This window comes from Trachurus trachurus (assembly GCF_905171665.1).
Source record: "Trachurus trachurus genome assembly, chromosome: 8".
In the NCBI taxonomy this organism is placed as follows: Eukaryota; Metazoa; Chordata; class Actinopteri; order Carangiformes; family Carangidae; genus Trachurus; species Trachurus trachurus.
In genome coordinates this window covers 17416883-17427213 of record NC_139905.1, presented here as the reverse complement: position 1 = coordinate 17427213, position 10331 = coordinate 17416883, and the positions used below count along the sequence as shown (strand labels likewise).

General features: G+C 39.2%; 2 protein-coding genes across 2 annotated transcripts; both read left to right on the top strand.

Moving 5' to 3' along the window:
• Window positions 1–726: 726 nt before the first annotated feature.
• On the top strand, window positions 727–4218 carry drc3 (dynein regulatory complex subunit 3; the record flags this gene model as incomplete). The annotated part of the gene is made up of 10 exons (XM_083977685.1): window positions 727–835; window positions 974–1140; window positions 1241–1387; window positions 1597–1716; window positions 1817–1960; window positions 2023–2196; window positions 2900–3031; window positions 3564–3677; window positions 3866–3997; window positions 4123–4218. The coding sequence occupies 10 exons, from the start codon at window positions 727–729 to the stop codon at window positions 4216–4218; spliced, it is 1335 nt and encodes a 444-aa protein (XP_083833811.1).
• Window positions 4219–4850: 632 nt separating this feature from the next.
• gid4 (GID complex subunit 4 homolog) lies at window positions 4851–8485 on the top strand. The gene is made up of 6 exons (XM_083976686.1): window positions 4851–5218; window positions 5758–5817; window positions 6496–6603; window positions 7194–7295; window positions 7394–7524; window positions 7631–8485. Exons 1-6 carry the CDS (start codon window positions 4994–4996, stop codon window positions 7692–7694), a joined length of 690 nt encoding a protein of 229 aa, XP_083832812.1. The 5' UTR covers window positions 4851–4993; the 3' UTR covers window positions 7695–8485.
• Window positions 8486–10331: the final 1846 nt, after the last annotated feature.

Sequence of the window (10331 nt, the reverse complement as noted above, 5' to 3'; positions counted from 1 at the left end):
TAGCTCAGACGTTGAAAGTTTAGTGTGACAGAAGCACTTGATTGTATTTGAACGCAGCTTGAAGTTAGCCAGTTGCCATGTAACCGTGTGTAAACAATTGACACCGTTCTGAATAGACTGTTCTGAAGGGGCTACAGGTCGTTCTGTCTGTATTTTTAAGTAAGTCATATTTTAACTGGCTCCTTGATCTGGAAAAACTCAAGTAGCTGGCTTTTTTCAGTTGTCGTTGGTAGATAACGTTAGTTGTCGTCGGAGAATTATGTTTTTTTTGTTGTTGTTGCAAGTTTACAATTATGTTTTAGCAAGCCAAGCGTCCCCTAATGTTTTCCTAGACATACTATCTTTTTCTTCTTCTTTTTTATACTAGCCTATATAATATTAGGCCTATTCGTTCAGCGTTCACAGTATTATTATCATATTTAAAGATACGAGTTACTTTTCTTTTCTCAGCAAAGGGTGAAGATGAGTGCATCGTTGCTCCAACTCCACGACTGCACGAGTGGACATTATGACAAAGATCCCGTTTTGATGGACGATGAGCTACTGCAAACGGCAGTAGCAGAGCAGTGTTGTCAAATTGCGAAGGCGGAGGAAATGCACTTTGATCAAGTCACTAAATTGTGTCTGGGATACAAAGGTAAAAAAAATATATATAATAATAATATCAATCACTGTATATGTGTATTCGGTTTAGGTATGTGAGAGTTTGTGTTCACAGACATCGCGATGATTGACAACTTGAGGAAATTCACATCATTGAACAGGCTTCAGTTGAACAACAACCTCATAGAGAAGATTAAGGGCCTGGAGCGTCTGGTGAATCTGACATGGCTTGGTAAGATGAAACTTTGCATTTAGCCTACCCATATTCTGGTCATATGGTATTGACAAACATGTACAAAATATCTTAAAACATCAGTCCAGGAACTCCCAATAATAATTTCAGTAATTTGGATCCGATTGTGTCTTTCAGATCTGTCATTCAACAGAATAGAGAAAATTGAGGGTCTGGAGTCTCTCCTGAAACTTGAGGTGCTGAATTTGTCCGACAACAGAATCTCTGTCATTGAAAAAATGGATAAGCTTGGGGCACTAACTAATTTCTTTATCGCAAACAACCTCCTCAGACAACTGGACAATGTAATTTTTTTCTTTAAAAAAAAAACATAAAATCTGTCACAAATAAAATCTATGTGTGTTTTTCTTTATGTAACTAATGCAAATCTAATGTAATTCAAAGGTGTGCTATCTCAGGACATTTAAGAACCTGTTCAACCTGAACCTATGTGGAAATCCTATCTCAAAGGAGGGCGATTACAATTTTTTTGTTGCTGCCTACCTACCAAACTTGACGTGGCTAGACTACAGACTACTTAGTGAGAAGACAGTAAGTATAAACAGTGATGTGTTAAACCCATGTTGTAATATGCTCTAATCAAATAAGTTTTGTTGTCTTTTTTCCTTTGCAATAGACAGTTTTTGTAGATAATTTCCACACCATATCTATGTCCAAGTTGGTTTGGAAATTGTCCTAAAGGGCATTTTTAACTTCCTATATTGATATTGTATAACTAAATCACTTGTGTCCATGTGCAGAAGAACGAAGCATCTAGCAAATACCACTATGCTCTTGAGAAAATGAGAGATGAAGAGCTGAAGACACAACAAGCTCATGATGCTGAGAAAAGCCAGAAAGCTGAACTTCAGTTACACAAAGTAATTTACAACTCTCATTTTGTGATGCAGTAATTGTCCACTGAGCTCTCAAACTTGAAATGCACATACAATCTGTCAGTTCAGTTCATCTTTCCTGCAGGACGCCTTTGTGGAGTTCCTCAATGGGCCATATTTGTTTAAGGACATGCTCAAAGATGATCCAGAGTCAGAGATACTACACAGCATACCCAAGGTGGCTCGCCTGCTTCAAACATATCCTTTTTTCCATCACTTTTTCATCCATGTTTGTACGTTCATTACAAATTGGGAAAACCAGTCGTTGAATTTCTTGACCCTACACTTACGTTTGAGCAACAGATGGTGGATCTGTGTATGCAGTTGTTTGAAATAGGCTTGGCTGAGCACAAGCGAAGAGAGAAGGAGGTCAACTCCTTCTTCAGTGGTTACACTAAGGCAGAGAGAGACTACCAGCAGATAGCATCACAAATATTGGAAGATTTTGAGGAGCAACATAGAAAGGTGAGCAGGGAAGAACATATTTGTATGCTCAGTAAACTATTAGTTAAAGGAGCATTATCGCAAATCCAAATTCTTAATTCGGCCACTAGATGGAGCCAGGCGGAGCATATCAGATATAAACAAGTGGGCAGCTGTCAGAGAGAGAGAGGAGCCTTGTTTAGTCCTCCTCCCTCCTCCCTCCTCCTCCCTCACCAGGCTGAATGAACGTGCAATCGCGGGAAAGGAAAAAGAAAACTTGCTAGTGGAAGCGGCAGCTCTACTCGCGCACAACCACAACAACGGCAACAACAGCAACTGCAACTTCCTCCTACAAATGTATGATCGTTGGTGTGACGTGCAGACCGCAGTGGGACGATTCAGTGACTGTAAGCAGCCTAATACTGCTACATTACAATTTACTGTTGCATTTTTCCGGTTCGGACTCGGAGGTCGGATTTGCCAATTCCGAGTGCAATCGAACGCAGCAAGCGCCGGGTCGGCTTGGATCATAACAAAGACAAATGCTGCATTTGCCCCACGGACACTAGCCTATACTGTTGGCGATTTTTTTTGTAAATTTAGTTATGGCTCCCCCCAACCTATCTTTTGCATATTTCAGCTTGTTTTATGCTATTACTGCTGTATTTGCGATAATGCTCCTTTAACCTATTAATGTTGTTATTAGAGACCAGTTAAGGAAAATCTCATGTTCACACCTTTCTAGAGGAAACTGGAGCTTCAGCAGTTGTCAGACCCAGATGTAGTGAAGGTCAAGATGAGCCAATGCAAAGATGAAATCAGCAAGCTCAGTCACAGCCTCATGACAATGGAGTTTCAGATGGTGAACCAGTTGGAGGTGGGTGTGTGTGTGTGTGCTTTTGTGCATATACACATTTTACACCTAAGGGTTATTATACAAATATACATTATTTTTTCTGTGACAAATTATTATAGATTCATAATTATCCTTTATGTGTCAATTAAATGGTTTACTGTGAGTAATATGTCAAAACTTTTTTTTTTTTCATTTTAGGGCATCATTAAGATGTTGGACATGAATATCTCTGAAATGGTTGTCAACTTTACTGAAACGGCTCAAGGGATATATCCTTTTCCACTACTTTTGTATAATATTGTAATGGAACACTTTGATATACATTATTTATACTGTAAACATGGTCTTAAGAAAAAGAAGCATCTTAATGGGTTAATGTGCCCACCAGAAAATGATTGCAGAAGTTGCCGCTTTTATAGGCTTACAGTAACCTCTTCACAAAGTAACAAATGTTCCATCTTCCTCGAACTGGAACAATTCAAACTGAATTTTGTTTGAGCTGAATATGAGTCTCAGGCAGTGACTTCTTTAACATAATCGTACATTTGCCCAGTGTCGAGATCGGGAAGATAATTATTATCACAACGTGGAAAAGATGATTGTTGCAACTCTGGAGGAAATGGCCAAGGATGACCTGGAAGAGGAGCTATCAGAAGATGCAAGAACAGTAAGTGTTATATTGGCTATTTAAAGAATTTGATTACATTATGGTTACTGTAGACTATGGCCTTATAGTAGATTTTGATTAATCATAGACTATAGAACTACAAGTCAGGTCTGGTGGTGTGAGGACATGTTCATTACCAGTGTCCAAGCCCACAGCCTTTTACACCCACTGGTTCTCTCTCTGTGTAGCTGTTAACAGACAAAGATACTGTGATGGATGCACTGGCCACTGCACACGAAAACCACCAAGTGATGATCACTGACCGAGAGACAGCGTTAGTTACAGGTGTTGATGCCTGGAGAGTGTCCTTCTTTAAACAGGTATGGGAGCTGGAATTACCTTACAGCAAGCGCCCTATCTTATATTTTTATATGGATGACAAAACTTTCCTCTGTATCTCACAGTCTTGTTACTGTTTCCTGTTTGTCTTTGTGGGCTCTTACAGATTCAAGAGCAAGACCTTATATGGCACCGCAAGCGCGTCTTGGACATCCACAGAAATGCAAACCACCTAATGGAGCAGCTGGATGAGTTGCTCTAGCATGATCTTTGTTCACAAATGTTAATTTCATTCATGTACTCAGTAAAGAAAAATGGATCTGGACATTTTGACAGCCTTCTTGGATAAACTTATCTGTGTCAATTACTTTCTGTATTTTGGTATTATATTAAAGAAATACTGTATAAATGAAATACATTTATCCAAGTTTGTGCTGTTTGTTGGGTCACATGCATCATATCAATATCATGTCTAGTGCTCCTCATATGAATGTGAAGCTCAAGAATAATACAAAAATATAATCAAAAGGATAAGGTTTTTTTAAAAGACGTAAAAAGGCATTTCTTTCATATCATATCTTTTATTTAAGAAAAAACAAGCAAATTACTTTGTATGAAGAGACTCATTATGTATTAATTTATTTAATTAGTTAGTTGGTTGGTTAGTCTTTCTTTCAAAACTCTCAATTTAAATATCTAATCTAAGTTTCCCCAATTTCTCTCATGGTTATAGCAGAAGTTCTCTGGTTATAGGCTCGAATTGTATTGAATACATATCCCAGAATACGTTTCGTTACATTATCCAATAAGATTCTTGCTCGAGCCGAGCACCAGTTACCAGCCAATGAGATTCAGGGAAGCTGAATTCTCAAATGAGACGTTGTAGTCCGCCTCCTAGGGAACCAGTTCTTGGATTGCTCGCAAACTGGGCAAACTTTTGGGACGTCGGGGATTTCCTCTGTGCATAATCTGGCGGAGCCTCCTCTGTCAGTAGTTCCCCCTCTCTGCAGCAGTGGTGAGGCTCGGCCACAAAGTTCATGACGGTTGCTGACGGTGACACTTTAGCGCTCATCATGCCTGTCCGAGCAGAGTGCTGCAGTGCTACCAGCCCGGCCTGCTCATCCTCGGCGTCTCTTGTTCCCCCTGCCCCGATCAACACCTACCAGCCGGGGGTGGCCACCTCTCTGCTATACAGCGGCGCTCAGTTTCGGGGTTACCAGAAGAGCAAAGGCAACGCTTACGACGTTGAGGTTGTTTTGCAGGTAAATTATTCGTGGACAAACAATTCAGCTTTTTTAAATGTATTTATTTGAACCTCCTTTTACTTATGGATAACAGCAAAGTAAGCATATTTATAGCTCCAGTTGCTAACTGAGCAAACGGGAGCTCCTTGGCTTTTTTTTTTTTTTTTCTCGCTGTCACACAACTAACATGCTGACCCAGTTTCAAGCCAACCCAGGTGACTGTGTTTCTATTCATGCATTTCATTTTGGTCTTGGGCCAAATTTCAGAAATGAACGTTTTGGTCACGTACTTTGCAGCACACATATTATCTAAACATGTTAGCATTTCGTGCAACCAGCTAGCTAAATGAATGAAATGAATCAAAGCCAACAGACCCAATAGGAGATACTGTAATTCCTATCTATCTACGTTACTACTTGCAGTGTTTGTCTCTGTTCACACCAGTTCTACTGGTATTTGTTTGTTTTTACTAACTCAAAAAAGGAGAACCAAATGTGCTCCTGTGATTTCAGACCAATTAAATGTTCCTTATACTGTATCTTTTTTTCTTGGGCAGCATGTGACTGTGGAAGACTCGTACTTGTGTGGATACCTGAAAATCAAAGGCCTGACTGAGGTAAGCTTTGAAACTAGGTCAAATGTAGCAAAGCTAACCTTTATTCTGTCAAATACTAAACTGGTTTAAACATTTCGTCCTGTGTAAACAAGTAGAAACTGGTTTCTTCTCGCCTGATACAGACTGAATTGTGACAAAGATTAGATATAGGCAAATGGAGGGGGGTGGGGGGCCTTAGGTGTAACCCGCCTCTTCAAGGTGTAAGACTCTAGTCCTTGGCAGAAGTGTGTCAACTGTATACCCATTACATTATGCAACATATTCAAGGGAAAAGGTCAGTAGGACCCTGGGGTAGATTTTTGGCTGTGGCACCGTGGAGTGAAAGATGAGGAGTCAGGTTGTGTCTGTGTCGCTATAGAAGACATAAATTATATTAGAAGTGACAGGGTGTTTATGAAAAGTTAAACTAAGAAGACAGATTGTAAAGGCGGCTAAATACATCTGCTTATCACAGTGGGTGTATACAGGGAGGTAAATCAACATGCATGGCTATACACAGCTACACCCTGATATCAAGTGAAAGTAAGGGCCTGGGGAAAAGGATACTGATGGTACCTTTTTATGCAGTTGGGAAATGGATATAATCTTTGCACTCATGCAGTTTGGGGAAAATAAGTTTCACCACCAGCTTTGTTTCATCTTTTTCTTACGTTTCTCCTCTGCTTCTCTGTGTGTCAGGAGTATCCCACTCTCACAACGTTCTTTGCCGGTGAAATTATCAGTCGAAAGAGGCCTTTTTTAACCAGGAAGTGGGATGCAGATGAGGACGTGGACAGAAAACACTGGGTATGTTCTGTTCATTTTTATTCTTTTATGTTGGATCAGTATGGCTATGGATTGTTGACTGATGATGAGAGAAGTAAGGATTTGATCAGACCTACAGTATATAGACAGCACATAGATAGTAGTACAGCATTATTTATGCACTCGACTCACTCAAGACATTTTCAGCAGCTGAACTTGCATCAATCACACTAAACTGAGGGATATTATACCATGAAGTGAATATTATGAGACAAGGTCATCGTAGCAGTAGCCTGCAGCTCTTCATCTTAACTAGTTCAGTGTCATTTTAGAAACGGTGCAAAATTAAGTTGAGTCTTTTTAAATTTTGATTGGTGAGCTCTTAATTAATAATATAAGGTGGAGCATTTATTACCGAGGTGCGAGAGAAGCCCACTGGAACTGTTAAAATAAAATAAAACGCATCTCTTTATCTTTATGAGTATGTAATGATTTAATAATGATTATTTATATGGCAGCTTTTCAATAAAATGTTGCACTGTGCTGGGTATAGTTGTTGTTGTTGTTGTTATCTTCGTCTTCTTAGTTTATGTTCTCTTACCTGTTCTCTCAATGCTCTCCCCCCCCCCCAGGGCAAGTTTCAGCCTTTTTACAAATATGCAAAAAGCTTCAACTCGGATGAGTTTGACTATGAAGCACTGGACAACAGTGATTATGTCTTCATGAGGTGGAAGGTTGGTACATGATCTCACTGTCACATCACTCACGTTCTGTCTCTTGTGTTGGCTTTAACCTCTAACCTCCACTCCTTCCTTCCTCCCTCCCGTCTCAGGAGCAGTTTCTCGTACCAGACCACACTATCAAAGACATCAGCGGTGCCTCCTTTGCAGGCTTCTACTACATCTGCTTCCAGAAGTCCACGGCCACTATTGAGGGGTATTATTACCATAGAAGCTCTGAATGGTAACTGTCTCCTGTTTGTAGCTCGGCTGTATTAGATGCAAAATTCAATGTTGTATGTGTATTAAATGTATATTTAATTTCTGTATGTTTTTACCTGTGTCTGCAGGTACCAGTCTCTAAACCTAAACCACGTTCAGGAGCGCAGCGTGCCCATATATGAATTCCGGTGACACAAACACACTGGAGTATTGAGTGACGTAAGGGACAGTTCATGCTGCGCTGTGCTTAAATGGGACAGGACCGACGCAGGAGCCCTTTTAATGCAAAGAACGGCGCTGACCAGGTTTCCCTCGCTGTGGGGAAAGAGACATGTGGTCAGACACTCCTCTGGTGGACTGATGGGAAGGAGGCACACTGAGGCACACTGAGACACACAAGACCTGAAAGGAAAACAGATGAACAGTTGTCACTGTTGCTGTGGAACTGACGTTTGCCTCGGATTTCTTTTTTTTTTTTACTTTGTTTTTCCTCTTTTGCCTGTTTTTTATTTCAATTTTGTGCAACTGATTGCTTTGCGCTCTCACAGCATCTGTCTCCCTGTAGTTGGATATCAAAACAGGATAAACTTAATTGCCTTTCCGTTAAGAGTTTCAAAAAAAAAGGAGTGTAAAGTCGTGAAGATGGGTGTTTTGTTCAGGAAAGCTTAATTTATTTCTCTTTTTTAATTATAGAGCATCTTTGAAATATCACTTTGACGCACCTCAGTGATAAATGCGAGTGTGATGTCTTGCCAAGGGGTTTCAACAGAAGCAGTGATATATTTTCTGCAAGGTCTGTGAGACTGTAAGATATGGTCTGTCGATCAGGAATAGTGTGGACTAGAACTGGTCTTTAATTACCGATAACCAATCATTTCCAAGCTGCTTTTTTTTTTCAAAAATCCTCTAACATCTCAACAAAAAAAAAAAGTCAGTAAATGGCATCACTTTGAATTTTCTCTATGCAAGCCAAAGTTCACTAACAGGAAGTGTTTATTACACCACCTAACTTATTTTACCTTCAGATAATTTGTCTTCAAGAGTGATTTATTTATTTTTTGAATCGAGAGGGAGAATATATAAGAAATAAATATAAGAAAGATGGGAAGAAAATGAGGAGGCTTATTTAATTGCAACGACCAGCATAACAGAGATTTTATGGCACATGCGTAGTTTGAGAGATAAATTTAGAGTTTCTTTCCGTTCCTGCTTCACGGTCACATTCATCTGTCCCACATTGTTTCCACGTGTAGAAGCAGAGAAAATGTGGCTGCATTGGTTTATTTTAAGAATTATTTTTACTTTTGAAAAAGTCACAAAAGTAAGATACGACACAGAGCTTCAAGTAAAACGCCTCACCTCGGTGTGTGACTGTTCTGTCCTGTAGAGAGCATTATGTCAAGAAGCACCTTGTGTGGCTTGCCAAGCATTAAGTAGGGGAAGGTGACAGAGACAGAATAAAACCTCCCGGATGCTTTATAGGAAAAACCTGCTGCCTTACAATTTAAAATGTTTGTAAAGCTTTTTTTTCCTTTTCTTATTATGAGAAAAAAAGGTATATTTTATTTGAAAGGAATCAAAGTATATTCTTTGTTTGAGAGGAGTTGTGAAGAAAAAAACACAAGTTTTTTTTCACCTTTAAAGATTGATTAAAGTTTACTGAAAAGGTGTGATGTAAAAGTGATCAGCTGGAGAGAGCATGTGCTCCGCCTGCCTCTTTGTTGCTTGTAGACTTTCAGCTGGCTCGGTGGCCTGCAGCATGACATGTGGACTTAATGGGTGGTTGTGGAAATACTGGTGGCACTGTCATTTTAAAAAAAAGTAAAACCTAAGGAAATGGATAAAGCTGTTGCGATCCGTACGACTTTAAAAAACAGAATTTTCTTTTTTTTTCTCCTTTTTTTTTTTTTAATTCATCATATAATAGAATATTCGACTAAATGTGCAATGTAAGAAATAAGTGTTTGTTTGAGAGTGTGTCATTAAAAGCTATGAATGATTACATCTGATTTAAAGGGTCGGTTTAGAGAAGATGTATGATAAATCTGATATGAATGTAATACATGAGGAGAAATAAAGACAACTATTTGTAAAATCCTGATGCTTTGTGTTTATAAAGATTTTTTTTTTTTACCTCATTTGTCACAGCACATAGCAGCCAGCACTAGATGTCAGTAGTGAACAACAAAAAGTCTTAAGGCCTTGACTCCGTTGATGCCAGGGAGTCCAGACCAAGCCATTATTGTTTTAGCAGCACTAATGTGAAGCTGCTGAAAAGGGAATAAAAAAAATGATTCTCACTGCTACAAATTAAAGATACTGGCTGGTTTTCCTTAACCTGCAACCTCTAAATGCACATATAAATCTTACAAAATGGTAAAAGTGATCCAAGTCATACTAGGCTACTACCATAGAAGGGCAAAGTGACACAGAACATCAAATGTGTATTTGGTTTTCTTTAGGTGTCTACTGATCGGAGGTAGTTTTACATTAACAATTCACAAGAAAAAAGCAACACCATGAATACTATTGTTTTAAGTCCTGTTACATGGTTACAAGTAGGCTGCTGATTAACTTATTAGTGTTCTTATTTCCTGATGAATTTCTGAGTCAGTTTATCTGTAAATGTGGCCCGTGTTTTGTGTGTGTGCGTGCTGCAGCTAACGAAGGCTCACGATTGGGAAACATTTGTTCCACTATGAACCACAAAAGGAAAAGAAATGTTCAAAATGATATGGGCAAGAACTTCCTTATCTGGCTTTAACAATGCTATTGTGTCTTGATGACTTAACACCCTCTGCCTCCAGGACTACTGCATTTCAGTGTCTT